Here is a 23,555-nt window from a genome sequence, read left to right as displayed (position 1 = left end):
CTGTGGGGACATGGCTCGGGCCCCAGTTCCATTTTTTTTCAGCGGTGCAAGCAGAGCTAGGCCTGGCTTACTAAATACGATCATTTGCTTGACTGCTTTTGCTTGTTTTTTGTTTATGTTTGACTTTTTTTTTTTTTTTTTGGAAGCAATACTGCAGCTAGACAGGGTCATTTATGAGGTTTAGGATTGTTTTCATTTTGCACCTTTTGGATTGAAATTCTGCCGCCTCTGCAGGACTGGCTATATGACCTCTGGCGAGATAGGCAGCCTGTCAGAATTCCATTTCCCCTCCTTCATGACAGTCCTTGCAAGGGCGGAGCGAGATGCAGGCGTTAACATGCTCCTGCAGAACTCAACGGTGTCAATTACCCTTTCCCTTAAGAGCCAATTAATTTAAAAAATAATGACTATATTGGGCAACTTTAAAGCAACGATCATGGAAATGAAGGATCAAAATGCCACCACCCTGACAAACCGCAGCTCCCTGCTTTCCTGGGGGAGCACTTCTTCCTGAACAGGCTGTGGGATGGGGAGCAAAGCACCCCCCAGTGCAAGTGGCATCCCTCTCTCCCCTCCAGAACCAGGCGGGTCTGTGGTCTCAGCAAGCCCAGGCAGCCTCCGGGCAGGGTAGCGCTGATGTCTGAGCCTCTGAACTGTTCCTGCGTCTTGGCAAACAAGCGACAGTTGTACAGTCAAGATCAAGTGCTTCCTATGGAACTCATTATCCGCCTTCCTGCCAAATTGGGCACACCCAGGCTGGTTGCCTCTGCTACTCCTCTGCCCGGAAGATCTTTTCCCACCCTGCTTTCTGCCCACCTGAGTCCTAGCAGTCTGAAAGCCCAGCTCAAATGCCACTTCCTTCATGCAGGCCTCCACGTTCTCCCTCCCCCTCCCCGTGAATCCCCCAGGAGTGGATCCCACCTCTCTGTTAATATTTAATAGATCCTAGTTTTCTTCTCTCCTTCCAGGAGGCTCTATATAGCATCTTTCTAGTTTTTGGGGGGTTAGGTAGTTAGGCTTATTTATTTATTTTTTAGAGGAGGTCCTGGCGATTGAGGCCAGGACCTTGTGCAGGCTAAGCACTCGCTATACCACTTGAGCTGCTATACCCTCCCCTCCACAGCATCTTTCTAAATTAGACATTTTTAACCTGGGGTCTTGGGAGCTGGGGTGGAAACTCTATTCTCACTGTCCTCTAACTGAAATTTACCATTTCTTTCTATTCCGAATGGAGAGAACACACCACAATGATATTAGCAATACCTGTGACTGGTCACCAATAGAAATTACAGATTTTTCATAGCACATTACGGAGGTGACAGAGAACTTGAAGTATTTTTATAATCACCACTATTTCAAAAATACAGTAAATGTTTAGGCCTCATCAGATCTTTTTACTTATTTGTCCTTGTGTTAAAGAAACACATACATAACTTTACCACAGATTTTTCTTCATATTTTGTGCCTGTATCTCAGTGTTATTGGTTTCCATGGAATCCTATGCATTTTGTTTTGTGCATTTGAAAGCGTTACTGTGGAAAGGCTTCGGAGGCTGTACTAGGCTTCGAGAGCCCCCTGCCCTGCACAGGGCAAAAGGCTAAGCCCAGCTCTAGGTGGACAGATCTTCTTCACCCCTTTACTCTTTGCACTTTGGCCTCCCATCAGCAGGAGGTCTGCTGGCCTTGGGGTAGGAAGCATTGCCTCAATTATTCTATATTTTTTAATGAGCTTTTAATTTTAGAATAGTTACACACTTACAGAAAAGTTGCAAAGATGATTCAGAGTTCCCATATACCTCCCTCCCAATTTCCCCTTTTGTTACATGACTGTGGGACATTTGTCACAATTAAAGAGCCCACGATGGTACATTCTTATTCACTATATTCCATAATTTATGTGAATTTCCTTAGTTTTTTCCCTAGCATCCTTTTTTTTTTTTTTCTTTCAGGAGCATGTCCAGAATACACATTACATTTAGCTATCATGTTTCCTCAGGTTTCTCCTGGCTGTAACAGTTTTTCAGACTTTCCTTGTTTTCGTTTGATAACTGTGACAGTTTCAAGGAGTACTGGTCAGGCGCTGTGCAGTCTGTCTCTCCAACAGGATTTGTCTGAGGTTTTAATCTTAATTAGCCCAGGGTTATGGATTTTGGGGAGAAAGATGATGTCATATCAAGGGTACTTACTGTCCACATGCTTACCACTGCTGTTGCTGACCTTGCTCACCTGGCTGAGGTCAAGTTGGTCCATGCTCATCAGGTTTCTCCTCTGTAAAGTTACTCTCCTGCTCCCTTTGGAAGAAAGTCATTAGGCACAGCCCACACTTTGGAGTGGGAAGTCATGCGCCACCTTGGAGTATTTACCAAAACTGTTCTGAATTCCTCTGGATGGGTAATTTGTCTATTCTCCCTCATTTATTTATTTATCCAGTCATTTATTTATATCAGCGTGAACTCATGGATGTTTATTTTATATTTTGGGTTGTAACCCAATGCTACATTAGTCATTTTGTTGCCAGTCTACTTTTTTTGACTTAACATTATTGAGGTATAATTTACATATAATAAAATACACCATTTTAAGGGCACTGTTGGATGAGCCTTAGCAAACGCCTCCACTTGAGGAACCTACACCCCTAGTCCAGGCACACCACGTGAGTGTCCGTGGACCGGAACTGAATTCTTCAAACGACGGACTTGAGGATGACTTCAATTTCCCATTTCAGGTTTGGAAAAGCCCAAGTTCCCCGTCGGGGGTAAATAGAGTCGCTATGGCGCAAAAACATGCGCACATCAGCAGTTATTTTTCTCTGCCATCAGCAGCTCAGCAATTTGCTAACGGTGCTGCGAAGGGGTCTGGAGCGCAGAGGTGCCGGCGTGACCCAGTAGGGTCGCCCAGCCCCTTCAGAACTCCTGGGAGGCCATGGGATAGGGTAATTTTGGGGGGTGGGTCATGGAGGGGTGAACTCTTTCCCAGCTCCCAGTGTGCCCCCCTCACCTTCTCTGCCCTCCGCCCTCTCTCTCTCTCCTCTTTAAGCAGCGCCCTGCCCTGACCATGCAGAACGCCGAAAGGCGGGCCCAGGAGGGGCTGTCGTCCAGGAGCCCCTCGGGGTCAGGAAGGCCCAGAGGCCGCCCCGCGCAGTCTGGGCTGGGGCCAGGTGTCTCGGACGGGCAGGCCGGCCTGTGGCGCTGGGGGGCGGTCCGAGCCAGGGGCGGGCAGGGGCCGGACCCTTGGCTTTGGTCCCAGCGGGCGGCGCCAAAGCGCGAACGGTCCCGGTCCCTCCCAGGCGGGAGCAGCACAGGCGGTGCCCCGGCGGCCGCGGAGCCATGGACGGCAGCGGGCCCTTCAGCTGCCCCATCTGCCTGGAGTCGCTCCGGGAGCCGGTGACGCTGCCCTGCGGCCATAACTTCTGCCTCTCCTGCCTGGGCGCACTCTGGCCCCACCGCGGCGCGGGTGGAACCGGTGGGCCGGGAGGCACGGCCCGCTGCCCGCTGTGCCAGGAGCCCTTCCCCGACGGTCTGCAGCTCCGCAAGAACCACACGCTGTCCGAGCTGCTGCAGCTCCGCCAGGGATCGGGTCCCGGGCCCGGCCCCGGCCCCGGCCCTGGCCCAGCCCCGGAGTCGGCGGCGCCCAGTGCGCCGCCCAGCGCCCCGGAGCCGTCTGCGCCCTGCGCGCCCGAGACTTGGCCGGCGGGCGAAGAGCCGGTGCGCTGCGACGCGTGCCCCGAGGGCGCCGCCATGCCCGCCGCGCTCTCCTGCCTCTCCTGCCTCGCTTCCTTCTGCCCCGCGCACCTGGGCCCGCACGAGCGCAGCCCCGCGCTGCGCGGACACCGCCTGGTGCCGCCGCTGCGCCGGCTGGAGGAGAGCCTGTGCCCACGCCACCTGCGGCCGCTCGAGCGCTATTGCCGCGCGGAGCGCGTGTGCCTGTGCGAGGCCTGCGCAGCCCAGGAGCACCGAGGCCACGAGCTCGTGCCGCTGGAGCAGGAGCGCGCGCTCCAGGAGGTGGGGCACGGGCGCTGCGGATGGGCGGGAGCGGGCTGGTGCAGGTGACCCGCCTCGCAAGGCCCCCGAGGGCCCGGGACCCCCCCATCCCCATCCTTCCCAGGTTGGGTCTTAATTTCTTCCTCTAACCTGAGGATCTTTGCGGTCCCTTCTAGTCCTGACAGTGTTATCCGCTCGCTGTGGGACATACCGCTCCAGACGAGAACTGGGGGGATGGAGGGGCCCAGTGAGAATGAGAAAAGGACGCGAAAAGCGGGCCAGAGGCCTGAAGCTGGGCCGGGGCCCGTGGGGCTCTAAAGCATCAAGGAACCCGATTAGGTCCGCGAGGTCCCGGCGGGCGGATTCCCGTGGCGCGGCTGCTGCGCCGGTCGGCCGGCCGGGTTCATGCGAGTCCTAGCTCAGATTTGCCTGGGTTGGTGTGGCGGGTTTACATGGGTGTGGCAGGCGATGGAGTGCCGCAGAGGGTGGGCCGAGCACACAGACTGCTCTGTCCAGTTGTTCTGGGGGCCCCTGGTGGGAGCGTGTGCGCTCTGTCCATCCCGTTACTTCCGCCCCCAGTTTCCCTTGGCCCCCAGCCCGGTCTTGGCGCCTCTGGCCTTGGGATTTTCCGTCTCTCCTGCCTGGAGCAGTGACTCATAAGACCCAGGGGATTTGCCCGGAATCCCCTTTTTTAAGTCCTGAATTGGGGACACAGACTTTTTGGGGACCGTGTACTCCAGAACAGCTGAATGCCCTCTTGTGCAGCGCCCCCTCCCCACTCTCATTCTCTGCCTCTTCCCCACTGAAGAAGTTCTCATATGAATTTGGTAACACTGAGGACGGTAGGGGGCCCTATACTTGCTCATGGGTCAAAGGAGAGGCAGACACCCCACAGCTAGCCAGCCTGCCCTCTCCCCTGGCATTTGGGAAAGGCATCAGCCTGGGCTTGAGACACTGCTGGCAGATTATAGGACATCATGGCTACTCCCAGTCCCACCTATGCACAGATGCCACTCCCAAGTTGCCCCTCTTCTCCCCCTGCATGAGGCCTGGGACCCCAGTGAGGGGCTGAGCATCTGCCAGACCCCTACTCCTAGAGGGTGTCATTTGCAGGCCGAGCAGCCCAAAGTCCTGAGCGCTGTGGAGGACCGCATGGATGAGCTGGGCGCCAGCATCGCACAGTCCCGGCGCACGGTGGCCCTCATCAAGGTCAGATCCCGTCCTAACCCCCACCCCAGTCCACTCCTGCAGCAGGTTCCTGGCAGCATCTCTCCTGACCTGGCATACATACAGGGCAGCTCGTGCTGGTGTCTCTGTCCCTACAAGAGGACAGAGTGGGAAGGTGGGATCTGGGAAGGATGGCCAAACAGTGATGTTCTTTGCCCTCATCTCTGTCCCCTCTGTCGTCCTGTGCAGAGTGCAGCCGTGGCAGAGCGGGAGAGGGTGAGCCGGCTGTTTGCTGAGGCTGTGGCCATCCTCCAGAGGTTCCAGACAGAGGTGCTGGGCTTCATCGATGAGGGGGAGGCGACCATGCTGGGCCGCTCCCAGGGCGACCTGCGGCGGCAGGAGGAACAGCGTGGCCGGCTCAGCCGGGCCCGCCACAACCTCAGTCAGGTCCCCGAAGCTGACTCAGTCAGTTTCCTGCAGGTGAGGGCAGCTCTGCGGGCCAGAGAGGGCACAGAAACGGGTAGGAAAGAGGTGGAGTAAGGAGAGGGCAGTGGGTGCCTGGCCTTTGGGGCTATGCCAGCCTCCTGGCAGAGCTGTCCCCCACCCAGCTGGGAGGAGCTGTGGCCAGCAGGGCCTTAATGGGCATTTGTCTGGCACAGGAGCTCCTGGCACTCAGGCTGACACTGGAGGAGGGGTGTGGCCCTGGGCCTGGTCCCCCGCAGGAGCTCAGCTTCACCAAGTCATCCCAGGCTGTGCGGGCAGTGAAAGACATGGTGGCTTCAGCCTGCACCAGGCAGTGGGAGCGGCTGCGGGGGCTGAGCAGTGAGGAGGACGGGCTGCAGAAGCCAGGCCCAGAAGGTGGGTGCCCCTCGAGTGACTCACCCTTGCCCAGACTTTCTGCACAGGCCCCCAGGTCTGGTGCCCATTCAGGAGTGGAGGATGGAAACTGTGCCTCGCATGGGGTGGGACCCAAAATCCTGCCCTGTGACTGAAGCCACCACCCTGTAATCACGAGTCAGCCCCTCTGGCCACAGCCCAGCGGGTAGAGAGGGCCTCCCCAGTTCACCCTCCAGCTTCAGAAGGGCTGAGACCCAGGGAGGGAATGGAGTGAGGGCAGAACCCAAGGACCAGGCATGTGGGTGAACACAGGGCACCATATTTGGACGTGGGCCTGTCCCCAGGTGGCTTGGGATGATGGGAGGATGAAGGAGGAGGTCCCAGGTTCAGAAGGGGGTCACCCTTGCACAGCAGCTGGGCCACGGGCCACTGGGGACACCCCCTCCCACTGTCTCCTCTTCTGCAGCAGATACTGAGTCCCAGGACCCTGATAGCACCAACAACCTGGAGAGTGAGGCTCCCCGGGATTACTTCCTCAAGTGTAAGTAAACACCTGGGCTCACGCCTCTGCTCACTCTGGGCCCTCCCAAGCCTGCTGGGCTGGGTCCTGGCACACCAGGGCTTGGATTCCTCTCCCTCGTTTATGGGGTGAACTAGATCAGCTCAGGGGTACTCCCCAGGGTGGCTGAGTTGTGCTGATTCCAGAGGAGGGGAGAGGCTGTGTTTGGGCAGGTGGGCACCTAAGGGAGGGGCCATCCACTTGACCTTGAACCTGAGCCCTGCGTCTCTCTCCCCTCTGTGGGAGCAGTTGCCTACATTGTGGACCTGGACAGCGACACGGCAGACAAATTCCTGCAGCTGTTTGGAACCAAAGGTGTGAAGAGGGTGCTGTGTCCCATCAACTACCCCGAGTCGCCCACCCGCTTCACCCACTGTGAGCAGGTGCTGGGCCAGGGCGCCCTGGACCGGGGCACCTACTACTGGGAGGTGGAGATCATCGAGGGCTGGGTCAGTGTAGGCGTCATGGCCGAAGACTTCTCCCCACAAGAGCCCTATGACCGGGGCCGGCTCGGCCGCAATGCCCACTCCTGCTGCCTGCAGTGGAACGGACGCAGCTTCTCCGTCTGGTTCCACGGGCTGGAGGTGGCCCTGCCTGACCCCTTCTCTCCCACGGTCGGGGTCTGCTTGGAATACGCTGACCGAGCCCTGGCCTTCTATGCCGTGCGGGATGGCAAGATGAGCCTTCTGCGGAGGCTGAGGGCCTCCCGGGCCCGCCGGAGCGGCACCCCAGCCTCCCCCGTGGACCCCTTCCAGAGCCGCCTGGACAGCCACTTTGCGGCGCTCTTCACGCGCAGGCTCAAGCCTGCCTTCTTCCTGGAGAGCGTGGATGCGCATCTGCAGATAGGGCCCCTCAAGAAGTCCTGCATATCCGTGCTGAAGAGGAGGTGATGCAGGGGGCACAGAACTGCCCCGGGGTCTGGGGAGCTTGCTTCTCTGCACTCGCCTTGCCCCAGGGAAGGCACCGGCCTCGGAGTCCCACACATTCCCCAGTCTTCTCCTTTCTAGAGGCCTCCACCTTCCAGATACATGGCCTTCCACCTCCAGGGAGGAGGCTCCCCAGTCCCTGTGCCCCTGCAGGCCTTGTTTCTGGGAGAAGGAGCCACAAATCAGTCAGCCCCAGGCTGCCCTGACCCTTCCTCTCCCAGGTTCCCGGGCCAGTGCCTGGCACATAGTAGGTGCTCAATAAACATTTGTTGAATGACTAATCCCTTTTCTACCCTTCTCTCCACCCACCAAGAATTCCCAGTGCTTCTCATCTTTCAAGACCTGGTCCTGCTGGGAGGGAGAGCCCTGGCCCGGGAGGAGCGGGCTGAAATGAGGTGCCTCAACTTGGGGCACCCCTACTCCCTGGTTCTGGGCAGGGGCAGCTAGAGGTGGCTTCTCCTGTAGGGGCCCAGCCCCACAGTCATTCCCGCTGCCCGAGTGTTTGCTTTGGAAAGTCTGGTTCCCATCAGCTATTTTCATCCTTGATGCCACGGCTGAGTTCTGGACCTGCCTAATGGTGTTTGTGCCCAGGATTAAATGCAGACCTCACACCCTCGAGAGCAGAGCATGACTCTTGGGCGTGGGTGAGAAAGTTCCAGACCTATAGTTTCATACACATACCTTCTCAGCCCATGAGGGACAAGGATATGACTGAGCTGAACCCAGGGTGTGGCTGGAGCTGAGGACCTCTACGCTCAAAGGACGCATGTCCTCCTTTGGAATCTGCCTCACATCTCCCTACCATGCTGGGGAGACGCGGGGCCCTACGCCCTAGCAGACCTCTGCTTCTCTCCCAGGAAGGCTCAGTGCTCCCTGCTGCCCCAGAACCTCCATCCCATCTTGGGATGCCCACATTCTGCTTTCAAGGGGAAGACTTGCTCCCTGAGGCTACAAGGTGAGTGTGTTCCCAGGCCAGCCCCCTCCTGCCCGGGTTCTCTTGTGACTCAGGCACAGCCCAGGGAGCACCTGACCTAGAGAGCAGGAGCAGACAAAGACCTCTCAGCCCTGGCCCGAGGTCAGGCGGGACAGTGGGTGACTTATGCAGCCAGACAGCAAGGCCATACAAGTCCTGCATCGCTGCCTCACCAGCTAAAAATAGCCCCTCCCACAGAGCCTGCTTGTGCCCTAGCAGCCAGGATGTTGTTTTTCCAGGCGGGGCCTCCTGGCTCCTGGTGCTCTGTGTTCTTAACACCGTTTCCTTGACAGCCAGGGGGCCTGGGGCAATGGAGGAGGCTGCTCCTGTCGCTGTCCCAACGTGGACCAGTGGGGGCTTGCTACAGTCCCCTCACCTCTGGGAGCCTCCCACCTTCATATGGTCCCTCCCACTCCCCAGCCTGGCACTCCTCACCCACACACTCCCTTTACAGAGAACCCTCAGGTCCCTGATCCTGCAGGGTCCTGGCGTGTCACAGAATGTGGATTAGACTGACGGGGTTGGAATTCAGGCTTCCTGGTTGGAATTTGGGCCTGACTAGTCAAATCTGCAGTCACAGCATCCCTGCAGAATGATTGGCATCTTCCAAAGATTCATGTAACCTTGTGCAACTTAGTCTTAAATCCCGGTGTTAACAGATTTACAGCTCAAGGAAGGGGACTGTCTTGCCAAGGGCTGCACAGCTCCCAGGTTGCTGGCTGGGCTGACCCCAGGTTTTTTAGTGTTATCCCCTTCCCCAGCCCGGAGCATTACCTGCAACCCTGCTGCACTTTCTGTGACTCTAGGATAAGATGGGGTGTGTGTAAGTCTAAGTGTTTCTGGGTGTATCTCTTTGCCTATGTGTGTATTTTTGTAAGTGTCTATGTGTGTCTATGTTGCGTGTCTCTGTGTTTGTGTCTGTCCTCATGCCTCTGTGTATGTATGTGTGTCTGTTGTGTGTGCATTAGTGTATATGTCTGCCTGGGTGTGTGTGCATTTGTGTGTGTGGATGCAGCCCAGTGACTTTTCAAACATGCTCTGAGAACACCTGGAATTCTGAGGAGACTCACTGAGGCAGGGCCGGCTGGCTGATTGGGAGGGGGACACCAGGGAGTGAGCCCTTCCCTGCCCCTGCCAACACTTACCCAAGATGGCTTGAGAAAAGGAGAAGCTATTAAAAAGATAAAGTGTTACAAAACCATTGATCTAGTCAAAACCTCTCCCATCACCATTTCCAGGTGAAGGAACTGAGGCTGAGAGACAAGAGGAGTTGCCCAAGGCTCCTCAGGCCAGGACCCCTGCTCCATGTTCCATGGCTTAGATATGTCCTGCGCTTAGAAATGTCTACACACACACACACCCTGCTTCCCAGCGCCATTGCCTGTGTAAGAGCTGCCCTCAGCCCAGGGCCCAGTTTCCACGGCCACCAGAGCCCTTCCTTGGTGGAGCTGCCAGAGGATCTGTGGTCCCCGGAGCTCTAGTCGGAGCCCCGCCAGCTTCAGACAATAGCCGACAGCACAGCATGAAGGGTCTTCTGAGGCTGTGTTGCTATTAGCTGAGTCTGGCTCCTTTGGGACAGGCAGGGAGCCAACCGCCGCTTGAGCTTTGTTTCTGTGGGAAAATGAGCTCCGAAGTTCCAAACAACATTCTGATCAACGGACTTAAAGCATCATTTCCCTCTCCGCAGCTGCGGGCTTCTGGGTCCTACAAGGCTCACTGCTTCCTCCTCCACCCCCTAACCAATTCAGGGAGGAAAGGGAGGCATCCTCTTCCCTCCCTCTTCCTCCTCCTCCATCCCCTCTCAAGAAACTCTCAGAAGTGCTTTCCTTCACCTCTCCTCCTCCCAGGCACAGGATGAGGCTGGACCGAGACTGTGGCTAAAAAGGACAGCCTGGCCTGGAAGATGGAGCTGAACTGGGAGGGTCAGCGATTTGCAGGCGGCTCTACTGGTGCCGGGTTTTCTCCCCTGGGAAGAAAACAGCCTTCAGCTACAGGGTCTGTGTCCCATTCAGCCCCATGCCCAAGCCCAACACTCATTCCCATTTGATGCTAACATTCAAAATCTGAAACACAAGGTCACTTCCTTTCTGCACTATCACATCTCCTGGAAGGTGTCTAAGAACTGCAGGAGGGGCCCTGGGTGGTCCTCACTGGCTTCTCCCGGGTGGAAGCCTCGCCCTCCTTCCCAGCGTTCTCAGAGAAGGGGCCAGGAAGGGAGCTCACACCCCAACATGGCTCAGAACCCAGCACTGAGGCAGGCAGGACGTATTGGACAGATTCTTTGATGTCCTGTGTACTTTGTCTTTAAACGACATTCAGTTTTTGAATTTCACTCCATCATATCTCTGATTTTGCTTTAATATAAAGGACAACGCTTCTCTGTCCCAGCAGTGGAGAATGGTGTTGTGTGTGAGTTCTGGAATCAGAAAGTCTTGGCTAAAAGTTCCACTTCGGCAATTTCCCTAGCTGTGTGCCTTTGGGCAGGGTACTTAGCCTCTCTGTTCCTCACTCTCCTCACTTGTAAATTAGGGATAATAGAAGAACAGCGTGCACAGATACAGAGAACAAACAGGTGGTTGCCAGAAGGCAGCAGGTTGGGGGAGGCGAGAAACAGGTAAGAGAGATTAAGAGCAGGACTGCACTGGGGGAAGGTATAGCTCAGTGGTAGAGCCTGTGCTTAGCAGGTATGAGGTCCTGGGTTCAATCTCCAGCACCTCTGTTAAAAAAAAAAAAAAAAGAACTGCATGGCATTATCTTGAGCATTAAATGAGGTCATTTAGGCAAAGCACTTGGCACAAATCTGGCACAGGTTGAGCTTTCAATAATGTTATTGTTATTATTTCTCTTGAATGATGAGTAAAATCGATACTCTTGGAAGTCTTTGTCAATCCTTGGGAGATCCCTGGATTTGTTCTTCAGGAGCTAAGATTAGCCCAGACCTAAATTTGTGAGGATGCTACATCTTGACCCACCCACTAAGACTGGAAATTTTCATTCACTCATTCAATAGTATTTATTCGGCGTGGGGCACTGTACTCAGGGCTAGGGATACAGCAGTGAGTGGCCCAAGCAGAGATGCCTGGGCCCTCGGGAACCATGCAAACAGCCACATGATAATTGCGGCTATAGTAAGTACTATACGAGAAAAGGGCAGGAACTCCACCCTTGGGACGTGCCCCAAAGAACCAAAAGCAGGGGCTGGAACAGACACTTGCACACCCATGTTCATAGCAGCACTATTCACAATAGCCAGAGTGCCCATGGTTGGACAGACGGGTGGATAGATAAGAAAATGCGGTCTGAATAGACAATAGAATATTATTTAGCTTTAAAAAGGAATGAAGTTCTGACACATGCTATCACAGGAATAAACCCTGAAGACATTAGGCTAAGTGAAATAAGCCAAATGCGAAAGGACAAATCTTGTATGTTTCCACTTAGATGAGGCATCCAGACTAGGCAAGTTCACAGACAGAAAGTAGGAGGGTGGTTACCCGGGGCTGGGGGAGGAGGGATTGGGGAGTGAGTGTTCAGTGGGGTCGGAGTTTCAGTTTGAGATGATGGAAAAGTTCTGGAGATGGGTGGTGGCGATGGCTCTACAGCAGTGTCATTGTACTTAATGCCACTGAACTGGACACTTAAAATGATCAATTTTATGTGATGTATACAGTGTATTTTACCACTGAGGCGGAGAAAAGTTTTGCCTCCCCTACATTACAAAACAAAACAAAACACAAATTTCCCATGAACAGGAAAAAAAAAAAAAGGAAAAAGATAATGGTCTTGAGAAGGGGCCCTATTAGGGCTGGGGGAGGGGCGTTTCCAGGGAGGACTGCCCTGAAGGGACAGCTGAGACTCGTTAGCAAGACAAAGGATGGGTGTGGGCTCCGGACAGAGCACTCTAGGGGGCCAAAGTAAGGAGGGCAAGGGGCTGGAGTGGAGGTAGCCGGTGAGCCTGGCCGAGCAGAGCCTGGTAAGTGTTCTGGAGTTTTCTACAGGGAAGTGGAAAGCCGTGGTGGGGTCTCACTAGGGTAAACAATACAATCGATTTGAAAGTTTAAAATCACTCTATAATTTAAGTGACAGAGGGGCTTAAGGAGGGAAAAAGAGGATGAGAGAGAGAGGGGTTTTCATCTCCCTGGGGAGATGGGGAGGAGCCCCCCCCCAACTCTTGGAAGGAGGATCCAGAAATAGCAGGGAGGGGCCCGGATGCACAAGAGCCCCCTTCCCCCCGACCACGGCCCCTCCCATCCTGAGCTCCCTCCTGCAGAGGGGTCCCTCCAGGCGTGGATTTCCCGTGCTAGGGTGGGGACACCTTCAGAGGGGATGCTTGTGTCTTTCTTGGGGTTTTGGAGGCCCAGAAGTGGAAAGACAGCAGGAGCGTTGTGTAAACACTCCTACAGCAGGAATCACTCAGAGGAGGGCTTGCAGCAGAGTCTGGGGATATTGAACTTGACAGAGGAGGGAGGTCTGGACTGGGAAACGCTGGGTGGGGCTCATCTCCATAGCAACCAGAAACAGCCCCAGACAAGCCTTGGCTCAGGCCCCCTGATGGAGGAGCAAGGAACTTGTGTTACTGAAATACTCACAGCCAAAATGAACTGCCCCAAAATAGCTCACTTCCCCATCCAGGGGCACCACACATGGTGTCTGCCACTCCCTCTTCGAAGCCCAACCAACCAACCACTAGCATATGGCAGGAAGCTGACGGTTACTGTCAGCTGTCTTTCTCTTGCTGGCTTCTTTGAATGATGATGAAAAAAGTGCGGTGTGTCAAGCATGAATCTGCTCCAAAACACTCAGGTACAAGAAATGTCAATTGTGGAATGTTTCCTAAATCATAAAATTTGATTATGGGCTAAATCATAAAATACGATTATAAATTTCTTCCCCTTTGCCAAGAGGATAAGAAATTCAACCTCAGTCATGTTGGGGGAAGGGGTGGGGTCTTCCCCTTGGTAGAATGATAATCTGGGGTTTACAAGGCGTGAGGATAAGAGAGCTTCTCCATGGGAGAGGAATCTTCTGGTCACCGGGGCAGCGGCTGAGATGCCCGTTGTCTGAGCCTTGTATGGCGAAACTTCTCTTACTTGAGCAAAGCAAGGTTTGGAGATTGTGACAAACTGGTATCTTTCTGCTCCAGCCCGGTTGTAGCAGTCAGCCGACTGCGGCTAGGGCTTTTGTAACAAAGTGCCACAAACTAGGTGGTGTAAACAACAGACAGAGTCCAAGATCAAGGTGTTGGCAGGGTTGGTCCCTTCTGAGGCTGAGAGGGAGAATCCATGCCAGGGCTCTCCCCTAGCTCCTGGGGGCCCGCTGATAATACTGGGCGATCCCTGCAGCTCTCTGCCTTGGTCTTCACATGGTGTTCCCCCGTGTGCATGTCTGGGTCCAAATTTCCCCCTTGTTGTAAGGACACCAGTTATACTGGGTTAGGGCTCACCCTAATGACTTCATCTTAACTAATTATGTCTGCAACAGTCCTACTTCCAAATAAGGTCACAATTTGAGCTACTGGGGGTTAGGATTTTAACATATGAATTTAGAGGGGGTGTCAGCCGAGGGAGGCTGATGTGGGGTTCTAGGAGGTGAGCGGCCCAAACGAAAAAATGCACGAGGAGTTGCCATACTGCTGGACAGACTTCAGCTGGAGACACCATGGGGTTAACAACACTTTATTGCCACAGGGAGGTGCTGATGGCCTTATGGAAGAAATTACGGCCTGAGCAACAATATACTCCATTGCCAACCTCCCTTCAGGCCCGAGAGGTGGCCTTTGCTGATTTCCTCCCAGACCAGGAGGAAGGCCAAGGTGTTCGGGACGTGGGGCACCCCGATGACCGGAGGCCACATGTTGAGCTGACTATTCACTGGTCCCCCATGAATAAACAGCGAGTGCTGGCACTAGTAGACACAGGAGCTGAAATTACACTGGTGCATGGAAATCCGGAGCGTTTTCAGGGACCATGGGTTGATATAGAAGGATATGGAAACAAGCAAATGTGTGTTAAACGAGTGACTCTGATTTTGGGCATTGGCCGTCTGCCCCCTGCTGCATATGAAGTGCATATATCCCCAGTAGCTGAATACATTTTGGGGATAGACATTTTGCAAGGATTGCAAATACAGACGACTCAAGGGGAATTTCGCCTGAGAGTCCGTGTGGTGAAAACAGTTATACGGGGGCATCCTCATCATGCACCTTTGGTTTTGCCACAGGCCACACGAGTGGTGAATGTCCGGCAATATCGATTGCCCGGAGGCCATGAGGAAATAGGACAGACTATTCTGAAGCTTGAGGAAGCCGGTATAATTCGGGCTACGCATAGCCCATATAACTCTCCAGTATGGCCGGTGCGGAAGCCAGACGGCTCCTGGAGGATGACAGTGGACTATCGGGAACTGAATAAAGTCACTCCCCCCATGCATGCAGCTGTGCTGAATATAACAGATTTGATGGACTGACTGTCCCATGAACTGGGTACTTGTCACTATGTGGTTGACCTGGCTAATGCATTCTTCTCGATAGACATAGCCCCTGAGAGCCAAGAACAGTTTGCCTTCACCTGGGGAGGCAGACAATGGACATTTGTTGTGTTGCCGCAGGGATAGCTGCACAGCCCCACACTGTGTCATGGCCTAGTGGCCCAGGACCTGGCTACGTGGAGCAAACCGGATACCGTTCGCTTGTTCCATTATATTGATGACATAATGCTAACCTCTGATTCTCTTTCAGATTTGGAAGCCAGTGCCACAGCGCTGCGAGAAGCCCTGGCGGGCTGGGGGTGGGCCATGAACGAGGACAAAATGCAAGGATCTGGATATTCTGTCAAATTCTTGGGTGTTGTCTGGTTGGGTAAGACAAAAGTGCTGCCTGAAGCAGTAATAGACAAAATCCAGGCATATTCCCGTCCTGAAACAGTTAAACAGTTACAGACTTATTTGGGTCTTCTGGGATACTGGCAGGTGTTTATTCCTCTTCTTTGCACTGCAACTCCTCCACTTGCATCTGTAAATCTCTCATGTCTTGGCTAGCATGCCGTAAAACAGATAAGAACATCCAGGCCACCCTCCCGGCTGCCTCTCGGTGGGCTAATGGGACATTATTTTCTAACAGCTCCAACGCCCTCCAAACGTCATCTGGCTGGGGTGCCACTGTGTCCCAATCCTCAGGTTGAGCCCACGTCAGCAAATAGGCTGCCACCGGGTACCACACAGAGGTAAGGGGCCACTTTGCTTCCACCAGAGCATCCCCGTCAGGGGCAGGGGGTTCAGAAGGGGCACTCACCTCATCCTGCCGACTACGCTAAGTGTCAGCCGAGGGAGGCTGATGTGGGGTTCTAGGAGGTGAGCGGCCCAAACGAAAAAATGCACGAGGAGTTGCCATACTGCCCAACAGACCCAGGAATGGGCCAAGGAAAATGATATTAACTGGATATTGCATGTGCCTTACCGTCCTCAAGCAGCAGGAATGATTGAACGGTACAATGGCCTATTAAAGGACAAACTGAGGGCTCTCAAACCACAAGGGCGAGGCTGGAACAGTGTCTTGCCGCAGGCGGTACGTCTTTTGAATGAACAACCTCGCCGTACAGGTATGAGCCCACTGGAAAGGTTATTGCAAGGGACTATTCGGAGGCTCAGAGTTGGGCCTGTACAGAATGCCTCCGATGTCACAATAGTGGGGCATGTGTTAATATTACGCGCCCCCAGGGTGTTGAACTCAGGAAAACAGGACACCTGGACATGGAAGAATCAGGTCCAGACTGAAGGCCCCTGGCTAGCCCTTTTGGAACCATGGGGCGATGGGCTAGAGAAAGCCCTGCAGGTAACCCCACGAGTGGGGGAATGGCCTTTTGATGTGCAGGTTACTCTAGGGAAAACAGGAGTGTCCCTACTTAAAGGAGCAGAAGCCCTACGGCTTTGGGCAATTCCACTGATAGCTCCTGAAGCTCTCCCAGAGTGTAACCAACCTAGTGTGGGCGGGTTGGTGTGGTACCACCGCCCAGGGCGAACAGCCCTTCCTGCCACTGTACTCTCACAGGATGAGAAAGTAGCTTGCATCCTCCCAGAAGGGAGAGATTTGCCAATCATGGTGTCCACCTCTGCTCTGTCCCTCCGTCCAGGGTAACAGCAAATACCATGTTCTCCTGGGCACACACATTCGCGCGAGTCCACAACGTCTCTCACTGTTGGGTCTGTACTGAACTTCCTGTAGATGCAGGAGATGGACTGCCGTGGCACCTCCACCCCGCGTCCAGAGCTAATTGGAGCACCTTGATTCGATGGAATGCCAACAGGACAGCGAGATCGCCCTGGGACTTGCGGCGGCAGACTATTGAAGAAATACTCCAACATGAGCGGGGCAATGCCCCCCCCCCAATTGGAAGGACTGTATGGAATGGGTGGGGATGGATGAATAGTGTTCATGTGAAAGTGAGGAACTTAAGCCCCCTCTGTATTGAGCAGCGGTTTGAACACGAGGCTCCAAACCGCACAGTGGGGTGGCTTCCCAGTAGAGCTGTGTGCCAAAATTACTTATAATGTAAATGCCTCCACCTGGTGGGATGGACGACCTCTAATTGGCACAAAACCCACTGATTTCCTGCCACCAGGGTATCTGTGGGTATGTGGCATCCACGGATGGTCTTATCTCCCAGCTAAATGGACAGGGCGCTGTACTTGGGGTAGAGCTTACTTGCCCGGACATATCCGGCCCACTTTGACAGAGCACCCCACAAATTGGGACCCACTGCACACCCAGTGGCACTGCGGGAAGCGTGCAGCTTGGTGGTTTTATCCCATGGCCCTGTTCCTGCCTGGTGCTGGGACCATCAGTGTTGAATTGCAGGTAGAAGTTTTAGCTCAGCACATATCAGCTGTACTGAATGTTACTAGAAGAGCTATAGAGGAATTGTTAGACGAGACTACCCAGATGCGAAAGGTAGTCTTACAAAATAGAATGGCATTAGATATTCTCACTGCAAGCCAGGGTGGCACATGTGCTATGTTACATATTGAATGTTGTATCTATATACCAGATCACCAGAAGGAAGTAGCTAAGGCACTGCATGAAATAGATCAGGAATTGGATCGCATAGATCATGTAACTCAAGACACCCTGAAGAATTGGTGGTCATCCTTGACATCCTCCTGGAGATGGAGCCTAACTGTCCTGGCTATTGTTGCTGTCTGTGTATTGGTAGGATGCTGTACTCCGTATTGTTGTTGTGGTCTTTGGGCACAATGCTCCGCCCTGTGAGCTAGGGTTCCCACGACCTAGGAATGTGAGCTGGTGTTGAGATGAGTTAAGGCCGTGGGACCCAAGGCCACGATCGGAGCATTGAAATGAGTTATAGCCATGGGACCCAAGGCCACGATCGGAGCATGTTTGTAGTATGCAGTAAATAATTGCTCCACGCATGCGTCAATTATATAAGATGTAGAACAAAGAAAATAGAAGTACGCATGTGCTAGAGATATTCTGTAAGCCTAATGAACAAAGAAACTCAGAGCGCGCATGTGCTGACAGAAAACAGATAAAAGCAAGACAGGTGCATCATAGGGTGCACCTCCCTGTGGCAATAAAGTGTTGTTAACCCCATGGTGTCTCCGGCTGAAGTCTGTCCAGCAGTATGGCAACTCCTCATGCATTTTTTCGTTTGGGCCGCTCACCTCCTAGAACCCCACATCAGCCTCCCTCGGCTGACAGGGGGACACAAGTCAACCCATAATGCCTACCCTCTAAACTGAGCTCTGGGAGGCTGGGGCTGGGACCCTGTCCCGCCCCCAACCCGGGCGGGGGGGGGGGGGCGCGGCGCATTTCTCCATTTCTTGCTGCTCCCTGCCAGGCTCTGCCAACAGGGGGCACTAGAGGGTTTGCAGGGCTGGAGAAGAAAAGGCGCTTCCCAGCTGCTGGCTGTTCCCTCATCGCAGGAAGGCTGCTTTACTGGGGCTGCTGCCGGTCCTGAGCAGCAGCTAAATGCAGTTTGTAGTCTTTCCAACCTTGCAGAACCAGGTACCTCGAGCCCCCTTCAGAGACACCAACACCAGCGAGCGTGTGTTCCCCTAGAGAGCTGGGCTTTAGTTCCCAGGGGCTTTTCCTTCAAGCTTCTATATTTTAATTATTCCGACTTCGCCCTTGGGTCCTCCAGCCCTAGGTTCAGGCACTGCTGGGACACCTTCGAATTTTTTTTTTCCCACCTTTTCAGTTACCTATTGACCTAACTTGAAAGCAACATGCCTAGCTCTAGACCCGTGTTAATTCTTTATAGCAAATTCTCTTTGTTCAGATAGCTGGACCCTTTCATACAAACCCCAAAGCAGTGACCACACCCCACCTCCTGGGATTGCCTTTTGGGAACAGGACAGGAGGGGGTTGGGGGCTACCACTGGAGAATTCTTCAAACTCTGCTCCTGTCCTGGGGCTCTGAAAGCACCCCTTCCCTCTCCAGGTCCAGCCATTCAGCCCCCTACCACCCTTTAGCTCCTACAGCCCCGGCTGCACGCAGTAGGCCTTGGCTCCAACAGAAGCCTGGGGCTTTGTACCTTCAAAGTGTCTGGTAACTTCTATGTTAGCCAGAGCTGAGAACAACTGTCAGGGAACCCATAAGCCCGCCCTGGGAATAAGAAGGCTTGCCTGCCCTCTTGGTTGAGAGATGGAAAAATGCCTCGTGGTCTTTTGAGTCGCCTCCCACACAGAGTGAGGCAAAGATATAATACCTTAAAAAGCTACCCTCTCCACCAAGTGGTTGAGAATGACCTAAATCTCACTGACACAATCCTTTAGTGAACTGATCATAAATATGGGAGAGTTTCAGCTCCAGGAGGCGGATGGACGCGTTACTGAACCAGACCCGGGTCTGCTGGCCCATGCACAGTGAAGCCAATCTCCTGACACCTGGTTGTGGTGAAGGGAACTGTAGCTTTTCTTCGGGGCACCGAGCAAGGAGTCCAGGCAACTAAGGCTCAGAAGACTCGAACTCCCCATTGGCTTTCAGGGAAAGGTTTTTAAAGACGGGGTGAGGGAGGGGGTGTGGGTGTGTGATCAGCTCGTTAACACGCTTCTGATGGGTCGGTGGTGAGGTCATCGGGAGTTTGCATTATCCGCCTTCTGGTTCCAGCAGCTCTGGGGCCTCCGTGCTTGTGGGCAGCACGCAGTTAACTTCTTCCACCTGTGAGGGTCTCAGTCTCTGCAAGCTCACGGGACATGGATCAGAATATCATCTATAGCCATTGAGGAGAAACTAAAGGTCCTTGGCTTCGTGTAATGGCAAAGTTATTATTATTTTGTCTTTTTTGTTTTTGGTGGGGGCAAATAGTTACGTTTATTTATGTACATTGTTTGATAGATGCTAGGCACACACTCTACAGTGAGCTATACCCTCCCCCCCTTATTATTTTGTCTTGCTTGATTGGTTTCCTTTGCTTCTGCATTTTCTCACTTCTCTGATTAAATTTATTCTTTGGAACTTGGAGGAGGCTAAAATTTTTCCACAAACAAGAGGCAGGTGGAGGACACTGCGGGGGCGGTGAGGGAGGATCTGTGCCGGGAAGCACCCCACCTTACAGATGCAGGTCCCAGCCTCTGACAGGGATGGGTGCTATTTCCCTCAACTCCAGCACTCTCCTCTCCTCCCCCTCCCCCTCCCCCCTCCCCCACAGCCCCATCCCTCCTTCTGGAACAGGGGTTTTCAAGCTGAGGACTGCAAAATCAATTTAGGGCAGAAAAATTAGCAGTTTTAAGATATAGAAAATCTCAGTGTACATCATAATAAAAATTGTCCCAAACCTAGGCTGGGGTAATTTTTTTTTTTTTTTTTTAGCTAATACAGTTCACAGTCTCCTTCTGGGGAAAATATAGCATTCATGATAAAATGCTTAAGCAATTTTTAGGTAAATTTTAATGGCATTAAGATTGCTCTGGGAAATTAGTTACCACACCCACCTACCCAGTTGTCTTCAGTCAGAAGCCCAATGACTTCTGGCTAAATAGAAGCTCTGACAGCTCTCTTCCTGTAAATGGTCCCTTATAAGAGGGAACATCTGAATTTCCCTTTTCCTCTGCATGCACTGTTGCAATACGACTTCTATGTGCTCATAACTAGCGTGACCGAATGGTGTCCTTTAGTAGCATATAGTGAGGGTAGGTATTGTTTCAGGAAGGGTGTTATGGTAGAGCCTCCTCCGCCAGCCACCAGCAGGCATAGCCCAGGATTGCCACGGGATGACCACGCATCCCTGAGTGGGAGAGGGGAAGCAGTTTTGTCTAATTTAGTTTCTAAGGGAGTCTGAGGGGAGTCTGTGGGAAGCAAGGACTAGTTCTGGAGTGGGTGCTGTTTCTGAGCAGAAATTAGAAACAGTGGGGATTAACTGGGGCCTGGGGGCTGTCACCAGGTGAGCGGTTGGGGACTGGGGCATGCCCAGCAAGAGATGGGAATTGCAAAGCGTGTCTAGGGGTATCATTGGTAAGAAAGCAGCATTGCTGAGAGAGAGGGGTATTGTGCCAACTTAGAACTGCTGCATGAAAAAAAAAGGGGGTGGGTATAGCTCAGTGGTAGAGCGCATGCTTAACACGCATGAGCAAGTACGAGGTCCTGGGTTCAGTTCCCAGGACTTCCATTAAAAAAATAAAATTAAAATCGTAATAAACTTTAAAAAAAAAAAAAAAAAAAAGAACTGCTGCATAACTCTGGGAAAAACCAGGTTTCCTGCTGGCTCTGCTGCAGGTGTTGTCCGAGTCTCTCCTCCCAGCCTGATTGACTGCAGGGCCATTTTGTTTTGTTTTGTTTTTTTCCTATTTCAGTCTGGGCTGATTTTTACCCTTTCAGTCCCAAACAGGCCTTTACTCTTTCAGTTCCACTTATAATAAATATATATCTGTGGGTATTGGGTCTGGATATAAAAATGTACTTCTCACTGTGGGTCAAGGTTAAAAAAAAAAAGGGAAAGCCACCATCTGATAAATTGCTTCACAACCTTTTTAACATCAGGACACACAGAAAATTATTTCTTCGTTCAGCACAAATGATATTTTTTCCACTCTCTAGATGAAGCTTCTAGGGAGTAAAGAGGTGATGGAAACAGGGGCCCAGTCACCCTGGACCCCGCCTGGTTGTCCTGTAGCGATGGGAGAAATATGCCAGGCTTACCTAAACCCCTGCTTAGCAACGCTCCAGAAGGTTCAGTCTGGAGATTAGGAGCAATTGCAGCTCAGCAAAAAGTGATCATTTCTGGAAACAGGCAGAGCCTGTGTGGACTAGAGCTGTCTGCGTTCTGGGACCTGGGCCCAGATGGGACCTTTGGCCACAAATCTGGTTCAGGAATGAAATCCCCCTGAGCCCCTCAGCGTGGGTACCTGAAAGGACCCGCCCCCTCCACCGCCTGGGAGCCCCCCTAACAACCTGTTCACACGGTCAAGTGGTTTTATCAAATTTGCAGAAGTTAGACAGTTCACCCTGATTACGTGAAGCCTGCTATCTCATTCCGCCCCCACTTCCTCTTCATCACGTTTCCCTTCCTGTCAGGAGGCTTCAGGGTGGCCACAGCACTGTGTTCCTAATTGTGTATTTTAGTTCTTAAACAGGACCTCCAACATTGTATAGGCTTTAAGCCCAACAAAACCTGCCAGTTCCGAAAATGGGTCGGGGTGGGAGTGCACTGTTGCCCCATCTTCCCTCTTCTGGCCCTTACAGCAGCCGTCCTTGCACACCCACTGCTGGGTGCGTTTTCTCTGTTGTTGGTTTTTTTTTTTTTTTTTGAAATTTATTAAAATTTAAAATGCACACAGTAAACAGTACCAAAGAGTACAATGCACACTGAGTCACCTACCAACCCCAATTCCCAGAGCCGTGCCTCAATGGGATAAAGCCAGACACAATGTCTGGTGGGTCTTCCCCAAAATGTCATATCTAGATCTAGATCCAATTTTTTTCACAAGTATATGTTTATTTTGAATATTACTGTTACCAAGTCCAAACTTGTTTTGCTCGCCACACTGCAGGCCAATAAATCAGGAGACAAGGTGTTGAGGCAAGGAATAGCGACTTTATTCAGAAAGCCAGCAGACCAAGAAGATGGCAGACTAACATCCTGGAGAACCGTCTTCCCCAAGTCATAATTCAGGCTCCTTTTATACTAAAAAGGGGAGAGAATGTGGTTGGTTGTTGCAAACTTCTTGGTGTTGGAATCCTTTATTCTTGCAGCTGTCCACGTAGGCCAGGTCGATCAGGTCAGCGTGGTGTTCCTGCAAACCTCCAACAAGACAAATGTTATTTATCTTTACATGAATAGGGAAGAGTTATACCCTTAAAGGTCAGAGCCTTGAGAATGGGCTCTCCTGTATATTTCAGGCTCTAGGCAACAGTCTTTTACAAAAGATGCAGAACCAGCATGACTCAGCATGAGAAACAGCATAGCATTCAAGCCAAAGGAACTGATCTAATACGGAGTCAGATTTGTTCTTTTCTATTACACTACCATGTTTTTATTAGTCTCATTTATGGATGCCCCTTGTGGCAGCGGCAGCAGAGAGTGCTGGGTGGTGGAAGGAAACTTTCATCACATACAGAGGTGGCGAGATTGAGTGATCATGGTGAAAATTTCTCAACATGCTCCTGCAGGCTGAGGGTGGCCTGAGGTGAAACTTCCAAGGGAATTCCAGCACCCAGACCCGACCCTGCCTGGGCCAGGAGGCGCGCTGTGGAGGGGGGAACCCTTCCCCTCCCCAGCAGTCATACCTAGCCAGGGGATGTTTGAAAAGAAGTTGCCAGGTCTCTGGTGCAAAGAAATGCACATCAGGCAGGACAGTCATGACGAGGCTACCCATGTGCTTGAGGGCCTGGCAACAGGTCCCTGCCGCCCAGAGATCCCGGTGAGTCCCCTCACTCTACTGCCTATTTTTTATGCAAATGGAAGAATACATATATATTTAATTGCAGTTTAGTTGATTTACAATGTTCTGTTAGTTTCTGGTGTGCAGCATAGTGATTCAGACACATATATTCTCTTCCATACTCTTTTTCATTATAGGTTATAACCAGGTATTGAATGTAGTTCTCTGTACTATACATTAGGATCTTGTTGTTTGTATCTGATAATCCCAAGCTCCTAATT

At 52.6% G+C, this 23,555-nt stretch overlaps 1 protein-coding gene across 2 annotated transcripts; it reads left to right on the top strand.

Moving 5' to 3' along the window:
* The first annotated feature begins 3,218 nt into the window (after positions 1-3,218).
* On the top strand, positions 3,219-7,749 carry TRIM47 (tripartite motif containing 47). 2 transcript variants are annotated; one of them, XM_074343725.1, is made up of 6 exons: positions 3,219-4,000; positions 5,093-5,188; positions 5,396-5,626; positions 5,806-6,004; positions 6,453-6,524; positions 6,792-7,749. In XM_074343725.1, exons 1-6 carry the CDS (start codon positions 3,326-3,328, stop codon positions 7,430-7,432), a joined length of 1,914 nt encoding a protein of 637 aa, XP_074199826.1. In that variant the 5' UTR covers positions 3,219-3,325; the 3' UTR covers positions 7,433-7,749. The 2 variants fall into 2 exon arrangements, with proteins under 2 accessions (XP_074199826.1, XP_074199825.1); XM_074343724.1 differs by having other exon boundaries at positions 3,223-4,000; positions 6,450-6,524.
* The last annotated feature ends 15,806 nt before the right edge of the window (positions 7,750-23,555 follow it).

Source organism: Camelus bactrianus, chromosome 16, assembly GCF_048773025.1.
Source record: "Camelus bactrianus isolate YW-2024 breed Bactrian camel chromosome 16, ASM4877302v1, whole genome shotgun sequence".
Lineage (NCBI taxonomy): Eukaryota > Metazoa > Chordata > Mammalia > Artiodactyla > Camelidae > Camelus > Camelus bactrianus.
Note: the sequence above shows the minus strand (reverse complement) of the source record. Positions and strands in the feature narration are given on the sequence as shown.